The following is a 14,591-nucleotide window of genomic DNA, read 5'->3' on the forward strand; positions in this document are numbered from 1 at the left end:
AAAAATGTTAATTGTTTTGCCACCAGGTGACTTTTTAAAACTGTGATTTTTCTGAATTCAAAATTTGCACAGCGATCTTAAAAGATAACCTCACCCTTGCTGCGTTAATTACACTAACATGGATAATCGTATTCGTGGTATAAGTTGAATGCATAAGTATTCATAAATTAGAGTTTCACTACGATTACTTTGTTCATTCACTTCGCCCATGTCTTTACTGCATCATTATTGTGCTAATTCCTTAAATGTCATAGATATACAATGCAATGCTATAAAGGACATTCACCAGTTAGTACATGCACATGGTTAGACGTTGTTTTTTTATGAATTCACATCACACATGCATTACGTCTCATGCGTGCATATTTTACATCCATAGAAATGCATGTATTCTCCATAGTTGTAGGGAAATACATGCATGCTCGTACGCACATGAATATGCACATGCAGTGTATTTTCTGGATTATATGACTGATTTGTTTTTCTCTACGTGTCTAGGGATTTGGGGAGGCTACAGGTGAACATTGGTTGGGAAATGAAATAATCCATCAACTGTGTAGCCAAAAAACGCACCAGATGAGAATAACATTGAAAGACTGGGAAGGCAACACAGCATTTTCCACGTATGAGCGATTCTCCATTGCAAGTGAGAAGCAAAATTACAGGTAACAAATACTGTTTCTGCATACGCTTCTGCCGTCATACTGTACGGCTCCCGTTGTGTTTTCGGGTTGAGCCGCACGTTTCGCTCACGTTTTGAGAGCTTCTCCAGAAATCGAATTCAGGAACTGGGTTCAGCAGCGAAGCAACAGGCACAATTCTGAACAACACACGCACGCACACCTCAAGAAGACAGATCAGGGAGCCAAACATCGTTTTTCCTTGCCCTATTAGTTTCGCCTCTTCTCCAGCTGCAGAGCTGTTGCGTGCTTCTCGCTGTGGGTACATGGGGATGTGTGCGTGGGTACATTTTCACTGTGTGGTCCTGCAACTGCGCGAGAAGACGTGGATAATGGCTGTGAAATGCACGTGTTAATGGCGTGAAAAGTTTCGTTTTAAAATAACACCACTACGTCTCGCCTACAAATGAAAGACATTAAGTGCCAGCAGGAGATGTGTGGGAGGATGAATCTCCTTCAGCTGCAGCTCGATCCCCGACAAACAAATGCGAGTGAGTGCCTTACTTAACATTGGCCTCCAGATAAGACAATACACACGCACACATGTTGGGATGGCGCTTTTGCTGCACTGCGCTTTGATCGCAGCAACCTTCAATTAGCACGGTTGGCTACGTATGGTGCGAAAGAAGTTCAACATACATACAACTGTAAAGTAGGAGCCGACACCAGATTGCAGGGGTCTCGTCCTTTATTCTTTTCCTTCTCTCCACACCTGTCCCCCAGCCGTCCCAATCTCGTTCCCGCCAAAGGCCCCTTCTTCCCGCCCGTTCTCTCCTTATATCTCTTCGATCACCCCTCCCACTAACCCATCTATTGGTGGGAATCCTTCCCCTGACACCCCTACATCACCCCCCCCCCCGGAGAAAAAAATAACCGTCCTCGGTTCTGCCTCCCCCATGGACCATTTAAATCTCCCCATGCCTCCCCCCACTGACAGTGACGACAGCCCTTACCCCCCCCACAACCATACAATGCAACATAACACAACGAAATCAATTGCGCGGCCTGCCCAGGTCTCCAGCCAGCATCCCGTAACAGCCCGGACATCCACAGGCAGCAGATGACCGTGGCGGCCCCCTCCTTCGAAGGCCCTCTCGTCGCGGTCCCTGGTTCGGTGGTGCTGGTGTCGCCTTGCCCGGCGCCGCTGTCTCTCCGGCCCCCGCTCGTGCCGCCGCTCCGTCAGGCCTCACATGGGGTGCTGTAGGTGACAAGGGAACACAGGGCACCGAACCCCCTGCCGGTCGGTGCGTGGTGGTCGGCGACCTTGGCCTGGGTAGGGATGATGATGATGTTGGCAGTGATGTTGGTGGTGATGTTGGTGAAGATGACGGTGGAGAGATGTATGGCTTAAGGCGGGTGGGGTGTACAAACCATCGTCGCTTACCCAGTTGGACCTGGACGCACTGCGGTCGGAGTGCTTTAATGACCTCGACCGGCCCTTTCCAGGGTCGGTGCAGCTTTGGTGAGAGGCCAACCGGCACCTGAGGACAGTGTAGCCATGCCTGGTCCCCGACTTTGAAGGGCTTGGCTGTCACTGTCCTCTCCCGTATCCGTACATTACTCTCTTGGCTCGTGGCCGATGCGGCCTCGGCTGCTTGGCGGGCCTCTCTCAAATAAATGAGGGAGGTCTTTAGTGCCTTCGGCCATGCGTCGGCTCTTGCGGGAATGTCCGTCAACTGCACCTCAATAGGCGGAACGGGATCCCGTCCGTACATCAGGAAAAACGGCGAGAACCCCGTCGCCGCGTGTGGGGCCACCCTGTACGCCGCTAAGACAGATGGAATGTGGAGGTCCCAGTCGGAATGGTTTTCGTCCACCACTTGGGACAGCATGGCCGCTATGGTGCGGTTAAGCCGCTCTACCATCCCATCGGTCTGGGGATGATACGGAGATGTTCGGACCTTTTTAGTGCCCAGGATAGAGCAGACGTCCTTCAATAGCTGTGAGGAGAAATTCCTGCCCTGATCCGTGAGCAACCGCTCCGGTGCCCCCTTATCAAGGACATAGCCTCCCACGAAGGCATCGGCGATGGTCTGTGCCGTTTGGTCCGGGAGGGCCCACGCCATCGGCCATCTCGTGCAGTACTCGACTCCGACCAACAGGTATTTATTTCCCCGTGGCGTGACCGGCAGTGGTCCCAGGATGTCCAACGCAACCAATTCGTTGACCCTGGTCACCGTGATGGGCTGTAGGGGCGCCCGGCTTACCCGGGGTGGCGGCTTTCGCCGCGCACATTCGACGCAGGTAGCGACCCATCGATGCACATCAGCGGTCATACCTGGCCAAAAGTACCGACTCTGTAATGTGTACAGTGTCTTCCGCCCCGCCAGGTGCAGCAGCTGGCGGCCGTGTACGTCCATAACCAATTGTTGACGCAGCGACTCCGGAACTACCAGGCATCGTCGGCGCCCTGTCGGGTCCCATCGCATGAGGAGGTCCTCCCATACGATGTACTCCTCCCCCCCTGCCTCTGCTGAGGCGCGTAGCGTTCGCAGTGGGGCTTCCTCCAGCTGTAGCCGTCGCCAATCGTCCAAGGTCAGCCCCAGGTCGTGGTCGGTCAGCTGGACCTCACCCTGTGCGTCCTCCGCCGTGCGTACGGGAGCGATGACTGTCCCCTCCGGCCTCGCCTCCTTGCAGCGTGCCCCGCCTGTGGTGCATGCACAAGGGCCCTGGGGCGCCAGTCGGGACAATGCGTCTGCGTTGGCATGTCTGGTCCCTTTGCGATGCACTACTTGGTACCTGTACTCCTGCAGGCGCTCTATCCATCTGGCCAGCTGGCCCGAAGGCTGGTCGATGCGGAGCGAATACTGCAAGGCCGCGTGGTCAGTGCGGACCGTAAATTTGCGACCATACAGGTAGGGTCGAAATTGCTGCACGAAGTGAACGACTGCCAGGAGTTCCCTACGTGTGACGCAGTAGCGCTGCTCCGCTGATGAAAGCACGCGACTACCATAGGCGATAACCACCTCGCGACCCTGCTGGACTTGCGACAAAACACTGCCGATGCCCACATCGCTGGCGTCCGTGTCCAGGATAAAGGGGAGGCCAAAATCCGGAAAAGCCAATGGTGGTGCATCTGTCAGACGTGAGCGCAGCTGCTGGAATGCCTCTTCCTCCAGAGGGCCCCAATAAAACCTCTGGTTCTTCGCCGTCAACACGTGCAAGGGCTTGGCAATGGTTGCGAAGTTGGGTACGAACCGGCGGTAATAAGAAACGAAACCCACAAACCGGCGTACCTCTGGAACCGTTGTGGGAACAGCCCAGGCCCTCACGCAGGCCGTCTTTTCCGGGTCTGTAGCCACTCCAGACTCACTGACGACGTGGCCCAATTAGCGTACCGACGACTGCATAAGGTGGCACTTCGACGGCTTGAGCTTCAAGTTCGCGTTCCGGAACCGCAGGAATACCTGACGTAATCGGTCAATGTGTTCCTCGAATGATCGGCTGAAGACAATGACGTCATCCAGGTAGATGAGGCACGTTTCCCATTGGAGGCCTGCTAAGGCCAACTCCATTATGCGTTGGAACGTCGCCGGCGCAGTCTGGAGGCCCATAGGCAGGCAGTTGAACTCGAACAGGCCCTGTGGTGTCCGGAACGCTGTTTTAGGCCGGGAGTCCGCGTCTAGTGGGACCTGCCAGAACCCGGACAATAAATCCAGCGTACTGAAAAATTTTGCTCCCGCCAGTGCATCCAATGAGTCGTCAATACGTGGTAGGGGATATGCGTCGGCCAGCGTGACGGCATTGAGGCGTCGGAAGTCCACACAGAATCTCAGTGACCCGTCTGACTTCTTGACTAGGACCACCGGTGCCCCCCAGGGACTCGAGGATGGAGAAATTATGTCGGCCCGCAGCATCTCCTGCACCGCTTGTTGAATGTGCCCTTTTTCCATTGGGCTCATTCTATATGTGTTTTGGCGCAGGGGTGCGGCATCTCCCGTGTTAATGTGGTGCTGCGACAGATTTGTGCGCCCTAGGTCGAACGGTCCCCGGCTGAACACGTCCGAGAACTCATGCAATAATGAGTGCAGCTGCTGTTTCTGGTCGGGCGGCAATCCCGGCTCAGGCCCCGCCAGCTGGTCCATCCACGATTCGGCCCCTCTGTCCTCGGACTGGCTGATGCTGCCTACAAGCTCGGGCTTTGTCCCTGGGGCTCCTAGTGACAAGGGACTAACGTGGGCCAGAACTGTTCCCTCCTGCACCGTCGCTGTTCTATCGGAGGTGTTCAGCACCTGAATGAACAGATGCTGGTTCCTCTGTACAATAGTTTCGGCTCCCACCAGCGCATGGCGATCCATGGCAGCTGATGCCGGAGACACCAGGATGGGTGAGTCTGGTCGGGCTGTCACGAGGGGAGACCGATATTGCAGCGGAATCAGCATCTGGGCTGCCGGGGGAATGGAGACAGACTTACTGACCAGAGCCTGCACGTAGGGTACACCCCGGCTGGCTCCCTCCGCCTTTAGGAAATGGAGATGCGTTCCCTGGACTTCCACCCGCCCATTGGCCAGATCGATTTTCATTGGCATCCGCCTCAGAAAGTCCGTCCCCAACAGGCAGGGTACGGGCAATGTTGCGGAGACAAGGATGGGTCCTGCTACCGAAAGCTGCCCAATCTGTATCGGGGCTTCAACCTGGCCCAGGAAGCCCATGCTGCCTCCATTTGCTGCAATGAACGTTGTCTTGACGGGGACTAAAGGTCGGATTTTATCCGGCAGCATCTCGTGCATGGTGCTCGAGATGATCGTGGCTGATGCCCCCGTATCAACCAAGATACGTGCCGACACTCCCGCGATTTCACCGACCAGGACCGAGGTTCCTGACGTGGCCGCTACCACCCGCCTTGCCAGCTTCCTCCATTGTGTGGCTGAGTCCGGCCACTGACCAGGCGGCGTCTCGTTATCCTGTGGTGCATGGTGAAATGATGGGGGATGGATGTGAATGGACTGAAGATGGGGTTCCTCCCTTTGGAGTGCGTCGCAGCAGGGTGAACGCGCCCTTGTTACATAGTGTGGGCTTACCCCTGGGTTGCGGGCTGGGCTCTCTGTGTGGTGCAAATTGCCCCCCTTTGGTGACGTAGGATGGGCCCCCCTTGTGGTGTGGGGGGCCCCCCCCATTGTAGGGGGCAGTGGGGACTGGGGGGTGGGCCTTCCCGTGAGCCCCTCCCTTCTCCCCTCCCTTCCCTTTGTCACGGGGGCGTGGTCCCCCTGGTTCCGTCTCAATCTGCCGCAAAGCGGTGGTGAGGCGGCCCGTGGAACTGCTTCAGGGCGCACTGTCAATCTTGTGGGCTGCCTCCGCCCCCGGGCCGTTGCCCCTGGCAACTCGCCGGCGTCGCAGGCAATTGGTGACGTCACGCCCGCCGGCGACGTCACGCTCGCCCGCGACGTCACGCCCGCCCGCGACGTCACGCCCGCCCGGGACGTCACGCCCGCCCGCGACGTCACGCCCGCCCGCGACGTCACGCCCGCCCGGGACGTCACGCCCGCCCGCGACGTCACGCCCGCCGGTGAAACCACGCCCGCCCGCGACGTCACCTCCGCCCGCGACGTCACCTCCGCCCGCGACGTCACCTCCGCCCGCGACGTCACGTCCGCCCGCGACGTCCCTTCCGGCCCCGGCGCGACTCCCGACGCGGTCTCCGGCCCCGGCGCGACTCCCGACGCGGTCTCCGGCCTCGGCGCGATCCCCGACGTGATCCGCGACACCACTCCTGGCCGCGACGTCACTCCCGGATGCAACGTCACGTCCGTTCGCGACGCCACTCCGGGTCGCGACGCCACCCCTGGTCGCGACGCAATCCCAGGCCCCGGCGCTATCCCCGGCGCGATTCCCTTCCCCCGACCCGGACAATGGGGACCGGGGAACGACACCGACGGCGCCCACCCCGAGGAGACTCCCGGTAAGTTCGCGGCGTCGGAATTATAATTGCTCGGCCCGACCGAGAGGCCGGGCGGGACGGCGTCACTCGCCTGGATCCTGTCGGCGTTCGGCCCCGGCGGGTTCCAGGTAACGTTGGCGGCCTCCGGCTCTGTGCGGCACCCCCTCGCCACATGCCCCTCTCGACCACAACGGTGGCAGACCCACGGGGCGTTCCGTCGGGGGGGCTCGGCGCGATGTTGTAGAGGCGGCTGCCAGCGACGCGGCGGTTGGTCGCGCCCCTGGTCCCTCTGCTCCGCCAGTCCCCGGATCGCCGCGTACACCTCCCGTAGCGATGGCTCCGTCTCAGACGTCGGGGGTCCGTCCCCAGCTGCTCCACAGGCAGCCTGTGGCGACGGTGCAGGTTCGGCGGTTGGTGTCGCTGGACCCAGTAGTGCCGCGGCAACGGCTCGGCTGTTCCCCCCCGCCGCGCCAGCTACCGGGCCCACGGGTGGCGCCCGGCCCATGACCTGCTCGTGGGCTTGGATGGTCCGGGCAGCCCACAGCGAGGTGCGTTCCCCCGGCGTCACCACGGGCATTACAACGCCGGCGCGGCAAGCGTAGGCGATGAGGTGCTCGACCACGAGATCCTCGAGCGCTTCTTCAGCCAGGCGAGGGAAAGCTCTCCTCGCCAACACGAGCAGTGCACCCCTGTAGGATAAAGGGGATTCTTTAGCCCCTCGCTGGCGATCCTGGAACCGTTTAAAGGCCCCTTCCGCCGGGCAATAGATCTCCCCCAAAGCCTCGTAGGCCGCCTGTAGCGTGGTCTTGCTGTGCGAGGGAAGGGAGGTGTAAGAGGCGAGTGCTTCCTTGCCCAGAACGGATGGCAGCGCTCGTAGTGCCTCTTCGTCTGTCCACTCGAGAGCGTGGAAGGCAGCCTCGAATCGGCGGACAAACTCCTCCCAGTCTTCTTCCTCAGCCACGAACTTGTCGACGGGCCCCAGCCGACGCGGCCGTCCGGCCACCTGCTCTCCCTGTTGGGTGGTTAGCCCTGGGGGTTTTGGCGGGACCGGCGGCGGCTGGCGTGACGAGGTTGGTTGCCCGGCCGGCTGGTCGGCCTCCGGGTCCCGTGGCCTCTCCTCCCGTAGTACGCGTGGGGGTGGGGGTCCCGGTGCTGGCGGGTCCCCCATAGGGAGCCTCTGTAGGAGCTCCTGGAGTGCCCTCTCCACGCGGGCCATGCGGTCCTCCATGGTGTCCTCCAGGCGATCCGGGCCCCCTGCTGCTGCTTCTGATAGCAGGCCCCCTTGTTGCCCGGGATGGGAAGGATCCCCGGCCCCTGCTTCCTCCTCCCTTGGCTCTTTCCCGCGGGGATTTTTCTTTGTAGCCATGAGATCCCACCGCTGCCACCAGATGTAAAGTAGGAGCCGACACCAGATTGCAGGGGTCTCGTCCTTTATTCTTTTCCTTCTCTCCACACCTGTCCCCCAGCCGTCCCAATCTCGTTCCCGCCAAAGGCCCCTTCTTCCCGCCCGTTCTCTCCTTATATCTCTTCGATCACCCCTCCCACTAACCCATCTATTGGTGGGAATCCTTCCCCTGACACCCCTACACAACCTAAGTTCGATTCCCAGCCATGGCTAACATCAGCGGCAAGGTATGTGTCAACCGGTCCTGGATCCCTTTAACAACCCACACTGACACAATGTGGTGAATCATGGTGAAGCAAGAGGCGGCGTGGGGAGGCCTTCATCCGCCAGTGGATTGACAAAGGGCTGTGAATTATTAAGACAATTCTATCGTGTTGCACACTCGAAATGAAGGACGTGGGCAGGTGCTCCAAATCGAGGGCAAGCACATTTATTTATTGTAGTTCATATTAATCTTGTGAAGAACAGCACCGTCGCTCTGTAAAATGCAACAGTGCGTGTTACACGCAGCAATTCTTCCGAGACGCCATTAACCATGTGGCTGGTTTACACGTGCGGTTATTCATTAACCCTGCCAGCCACCTACCGGCCAGACTCAGTCATCACATGCTGCTGTACACACATGCGTTGATGCACTGCACAGCACATCAGGACCTTCACAGAACCACACTTTACTCCCTTGCTGCACAAGGACATACTTAAAAGAGTGATCCATTCCTAATGTGCCACATATCGTATACACCAACACTACACAAAACTAAACTATGTTTTATTATACCAGGTAAGGCCCGCTGAGCCATATTGCTCTTTTTCAGAAGCGATCTGGCGATCACAAATGATCACTCCTGTTTCACAGGAAATGTATAGCAGCCAAACGCACGTTTCAGCAATAGCCAGGCCAGATGCATCACTTGCGGAGCGTAGCATGGGACAGCTGCTCTTTGAGCTCCCTGTTGCTTTTCTATTTAAGATCTCGCTACAGTGGCAAGATGTTAACTACCTCGCCTGGTGTACAGGAGGTTATATGTTTGGAGTTTGCATGTTTTCGCTCCCCATGGCCGTGTGGATTTTTCTCCGGGTCCTTCGGTCTTTCCCTTTACATTTAGAATCAACATCACGCTTTTAGAATATGTGGCTGCTGCTTTACATTTTCACGTGAAAAGCCACTTCGTCGAGTTATCATTTGTGGCCAGGTCGCATCTGAAAAAGAGCTACATAGCTCAGTGGGCCTTACCTGGTAAAATAAAAAAAAAGTTTAGTTAAAAAAAATAGTTTAGTTTACTATTTAGTTTAACACGTAGGCTTTCGCGACCAATATTATTCATAATAAATGTTTTTGGGTTAGATCGCGTTATTTATAAATGTGCCGTAACCCTCCACCACCCGACACGACCAATCAGCAAAAAAGTCTCACGTTGACAAAAGACAAATAGTTCACTACTTTAGCCCACCGGTGTGTTGAAGAGTGAATCGACAACATTTCCAATTTTTTTAGTTGTACGACGTTTCGCTGCTAATTACATCCAGCATCATCGGGCACTCATTTGCAATGAAGGCGCCAATGCCGGAGGCCCCGCCGGATGTGCCCTGCTGACGTGAACCGCCGGTGTCTCCTCGCCGCTTCAGGCTGCACGCTCGGGGCTACGGAGGCACGGCGGGCAAGCACAGCAGCCTCGGCCAGGGTAGCAGCAGCTTCAGCACCAGAGACGCGGACAACGACAACTGCCCCTGCAGATGTGCGCAGATGAGCACAGGAGGTACGAGCGATAGGCAGCCTCAGACACTTGTGGAGGTTATTTGGCCGCGATACATTGCCACGTGATCAGCCGCTTCTTCGAGCTGTCATTTGTGGCCAGGTCACTTCTGAAAAAGAAGCTAATAGCGCAGTGGGATTTACCGGGTAAGATAAAAAAATGTATTTGCTTACCTTTACCAGACTTTGCACTCCTATCGTCTTTTTGTATTATTTGTTATCGTAACTTTCTGACCCTCCCCTACTGGACATCTGTGAAAAAGAGCTTCAGAGCTCACTGGATTCGTCCAGTAATGAGTAAAGATTCTGATTATGATAACAATGTGGAACTTGACAAGTTGGAGTGTAACCATAAACCAGCGGCAACAACCACCACTCTGGAAGTTGGTGCTGTCCTGCTAGCGAATGGTTCCCAGTGGTTATTGGTTGGGATACAGATGCATGTTATTTGTCCTTTGCTTATGCTGCCATTAAAGACTTGCCATGGTACATGTAACAAAAATAATCCCTCTTTAAGATATGCTTAACATTAACCAGGGGCACAAGATTGCGTGAGTGTCTGCACACCCACAGTGGCTGAACCCCTGTCCAAAACCATAATTTTCTCTAAATGGTACAACATTCACTAATGATTGATTGCTCCCTTGCATTTGCTTTGAATTACTCGAAGTGCATTTCATTATGCAGGGGCTCATTGCCTTGGTACTTTGATCATTCATGCAACATGTACAACCCTTTTGTCAATTCACCGCTGGACGGGGGCATCACCACACTGTATAAGTTGTGCGGTTATTTAACCATGCAACAACATGCCAGTCAGTGAAGGTTAGTAAAGGTATGGTGCATAGATGTTGGAGCATAGAAGTGCTGTACAACAATGGATTTTGCTGTACTGCCCTTTGCTGACAACGTAACCTCTGAAGGAGCTGCAAGCACCTGTTTTATGCAGGGTTGGTCGCCCATCTGAGAATTTCCCATCCAAGTAGCAAATGTGCAATGCCGGCTAAAGCTCTGCTTAGCTTCCAAGATATGATGCTATGGGGAGCATTATGGGTGATTTAGTGATACGTGTGCATTGACCATTCACCCCTATAAACATTTTCTCGTAAATGTAAGAAGTTTATTGTAGGAAATGTGTGGTTATATACATGTTATTACATTTTTATGAAAAAAAGAACATCACCAGTTTTGTATTATTTCCAACTTCGTGGATTCATTCTATAATATTTATTTCCATATTAACTGGTTTGAACATATAAAACTCTTTTCACCGTAGCATGAAACTATTTTTTTAAACATAATGATCTGCAATTTGTTCTGCTTATTTTTCAAACTAAATTGCCCAAAACCCCTTTAATTACGCAGTATTTAGATTTTAAACAAGATGGTATTTACTGATTGATATCAACTAACTAACTTTATTGACCCGTGGCTGTGGCCTTTTTACGAGAACAAACTTGAAAAAGAAAACCCTGGAGACTTGAGAGAATTGCTTTGCTACAGACAATGGCTATCTCAACACTGCCAGCAACCTTTCCAAGATTCCACAATGTTTTATGGAAACTAAGCAGAACAGTATGTTGGCAGTAATGCCAAAAACTGCTCTCAACATTACAATGCATTGGCACGTGGAGGCAATGAAAATGAGATGGGTTGAACAGATTTTTTACACTGTAACAAATTTTTTCCGATTTATTAAACAAGTGCAGAAGCATGGAAGTCATTATTATTTGAGTAAAACTGACCACCAGAAGTATTTATTTGTACAGCCACCATTGCGTTGTTCTCTTAGAAATGTATGGTATTTATTTGTACGTAAAGCACACGTGAAATAGAACAAATTGTATAATTTTCTTTCTGTGAGGATTATGTCTACCGTACCTTACACACGGAGACTGATTATTAGGGATAGAGTAAAAACTATTTAAACTTAGTTTAAAATATAAAACAAATTTCGAGATATGTTTGAAGCAATTTTAGAAGCAGTCTTAGTTTCAATGTACACACTTCATCAAGCAATGAATGTCCATATGTCCATGAAGACGATGTTGTTTTTAGTCACTCCCAGGGCTGTTTTTTTAAAATTTGCTCTTTGAACTGCTTCATCATCTAGTCATTGAGAACCACCAGCGATGGTGGAATTCACTGTTCATTGACTGTCCTCTGCAACTAACTGCTATGAAGTGTTCACCTATTTTTTGGTGCAATTAATACTGGTTATCACCAACAGGGAAAGTGTTATATTCAAGCCAAGGTCAGGAATGATCAATTTCATTCTTTATGTAGGATTTTGCGGTGGTGTTAATGGCTATCACACTGGACTTGTACATCCAGAGGTCGCTCGATCAATCTCATGGCTTGGTAGTTAAAATAAGGGTGCAAGTTTCTTAAATCCTCGTGCCTTTGTCCACCCAGTTGCATAAATAGTTACACAGCAGTTAGTCAATCGGTAGGTGATGTGTGGTGGGGTAAAGTGTAGGCCGTATATCTTGGAAAATGTGTCCAAATACCCTCTTAGTGGGGCTCTCTACAGCCTGCCTCTAGTCGAGGCCCTTCCACAAGCAGTGGGGTGAGCAAGGATTTGCGGGGCTGCACATTTACATTCTATTATAACGATCAATTACTACGACTACTACTTTTACAACTATTTTTTTTATTTTACTACAATTTTTATTTGACCAGGTAAAAACACAAAGCTACTGTATATGTCTCCTTTTTAGAAGCGACCTGGCCAGAAATGACAGTTCAATGAAGTGGCTTATTTCGTGTAAATTTATAACAGCAGCATGTTTCTAATTATGAAGGAAAAAACGAGAGGACCAGGAGAAAAATGCACTCGACCACGGTAGGAGAGAGACATGTAAACTCCAAATATACAACAGGTGTCAGGGTTGGGATCAAACCCACGGCCTCCTGCATACGAGGCGAGGGAGATAACATCTCGCCACCATGGCGCCCAATAATGTTGTTGTTTATGTCTTTGTTGTTGTTGTTGCCCTACTACAGGCTGGTGGTTTGATGCCTGCGGGCCGTCCAACCTCAATGGGATGTACTACTCTGCTGGGCAGAACGTGGGTAGGTTTAATGGTATCAAGTGGCATTACTGGAAAGGTTCAAGTTACTCTTTGCGTGCCACCACCATCATGATTCGCCCAATAGATATATAACAACATTACAAAGATAAGAGCACATCAACATCACGCCAACCGCATGTTTAAGTGTCACGAACGTAAATGATTTTTGGTTTTTACGGTTGAGTGAAATATTGTTAATTCTGACATGTTCTGTGAAATATGAGAATAGGTTTTCCCCTTTTTTTCTGCCAATAAAACAAGTGTAAAGATGTTGAAAACACCAAACTGAAACCTTTTACAAGGAATCATGTCTGCAATAACCACAATACAGTACTTGTGGTCAGAATGCAAACAAAAAACATACTTTGATAATATATGCATTGTCTTTGAAACTGATTGGTCCACACCAGAGAAAGCTGTCTCTGGTGTGGACCAATCAGTTTCATATTTTGGTCCTGGCAAAGGAGGTCCCATGATGTTCTGTGAAAAGTAAAATACATCTATTCGATGTCCATTTGCGTTCTTTTTACTGGAATCACAAAAATGCATAATTTGTAATTTAAAGTACAGGACAACGTCACAGAGTCGAACATCACATATCTACCCTGACCAATTGACTGCCCATGCCCTGTATAGTATTTGTCTTCGGTGTAATTGTAATTTGCTATATATATTCACATGTCTGAACTTTTCACATATACACCTATTTGTCAGTCTCCAAGCGAGTTGGATATGCGACGTGGTGCTCGATATTGTAATGTTAGACTTTCAGTTGGCATATACCAGCAAATGTTTAATATATAGATGTCTTCTGACTGATATAAATCATAAGTGGAATTGTTTCCCTTTTCCTGGAGTCAAAATTGCCACTCCCATTGGCTAACAGGGCAATCATTGCACCATCCCAGCATTTAAATCGGCACTGCGTGCAACACGTTAATGATCACTTTTGAATATCTACTACTTTCAACTACCTCCGTCATTCAAAAATCCTCTTACAAATGAAAGTGTATTTATACAGTATAGGAAATCTTCATTTTTGTTATGTGTTTTATTCTGTGGATTGCAATCAATGCATATTAACCCTTTCCCGTTCTAATGACGTACATCATCGGAACGTTCCTGTACGTCATCAGTTTTTCTTCCCGTTTCGTTCTGATGATGTATCGGAAGAAATACTAAAGTAAAATAACATTATCGGTACTGAGGTCCCCACAAGGCCATGTGGGAGGGCGTGTGGTACAGTTTGGCGCCAGCAATCACAGAGTGCGGTTGTGTCGCTACAGTTCTCTGCGGTGAGCACAATGTCTTTAAAAACAACGGTGTTATGCCTCTCTAAATACAATTAACACTGAACTGCTTGTGCGTTCCGAGATTCAGAGGTGAACGGAACGCACCATACAACTTGCAGTCTTCTCCGAAAAGGAAAGGGTTAAGAACCAATTTCAAATGCTTCTTCTTGGGCTAGACAAATACCATTTTCCACTGACACATCTGGGCCATGCCAGCGCAGGGGCCTCACACCATGGCTGGTTACCACTGGTGAAACTCTTGCATCACAAGACATCTGAAACTGGCTCGGGGCAAAAGCAGGGCCAGGGGTTGGGTTCAGCATTTTCATAATTTGAGTCGTATTTTGCATCTACAAGCGACTCAAATCGTTTATTGCGTGCAAAGTCAGTGGCAACGGCTTGGGTTCCGCAGTGGACAAAGAAAATACCTGGAGCCTCCTGAGCCACACGGGGCTGGCTGAGCATGGCCCCGGTGTGGCTCTGAAGTAACTGCGGAGCATGGTGTCAGC

General features: G+C 51.8%; 2 protein-coding genes across 3 annotated transcripts in view; one reads left to right on the plus strand and one right to left on the minus strand.

The window, feature by feature from the left end:
* The window catches only part of LOC133344235 (angiopoietin-2-like), a 29,592-nt gene extending 16,440 nt beyond the window's left edge, over positions 1 to 13,152 (plus strand). For both annotated transcript variants that reach the window (XM_061554299.1, XM_061554300.1), the window contains exons 8-10: positions 499 to 665; positions 9,590 to 9,720; positions 12,723 to 13,152. In XM_061554299.1, coding sequence (XP_061410283.1) covers positions 499 to 665; positions 9,590 to 9,720; positions 12,723 to 12,883 — 459 coding nt within the window. In that variant the 3' untranslated portion in view covers positions 12,884 to 13,152. The remainder of the gene's footprint in view (positions 1 to 498; positions 666 to 9,589; positions 9,721 to 12,722) is intronic.
* On the minus strand, positions 1,642 to 8,053 carry LOC133344236 (uncharacterized). Its single transcript, XM_061554301.1, has 2 exons — positions 6,650 to 8,053; positions 1,642 to 1,878 (listed from the first exon to the last, which is right to left on the minus strand). Exons 1-2 carry the CDS (start codon positions 7,922 to 7,924, stop codon positions 1,867 to 1,869), a joined length of 1,287 nt encoding a protein of 428 aa, XP_061410285.1. The 5' UTR covers positions 7,925 to 8,053; the 3' UTR covers positions 1,642 to 1,866.
* Positions 13,153 to 14,591: the final 1,439 nt, after the last annotated feature.

Source organism: Lethenteron reissneri, chromosome 19, assembly GCF_015708825.2.
Source record: "Lethenteron reissneri isolate LAM-NWPU_2019-01 chromosome 19, ASM1570882v1, whole genome shotgun sequence".
NCBI classification, from domain to species: Eukaryota; Metazoa; Chordata; class Hyperoartia; order Petromyzontiformes; family Petromyzontidae; genus Lethenteron; species Lethenteron reissneri.

Excerpts from the sequence above, each read along its gene's own strand:
- LOC133344236 (XM_061554301.1), bottom strand. The coding sequence starts at position 7,924 with ATGGCTACAAAGAAAAATCCCCGCGGGAAAGAGCCAAGGGAGGAGGAA.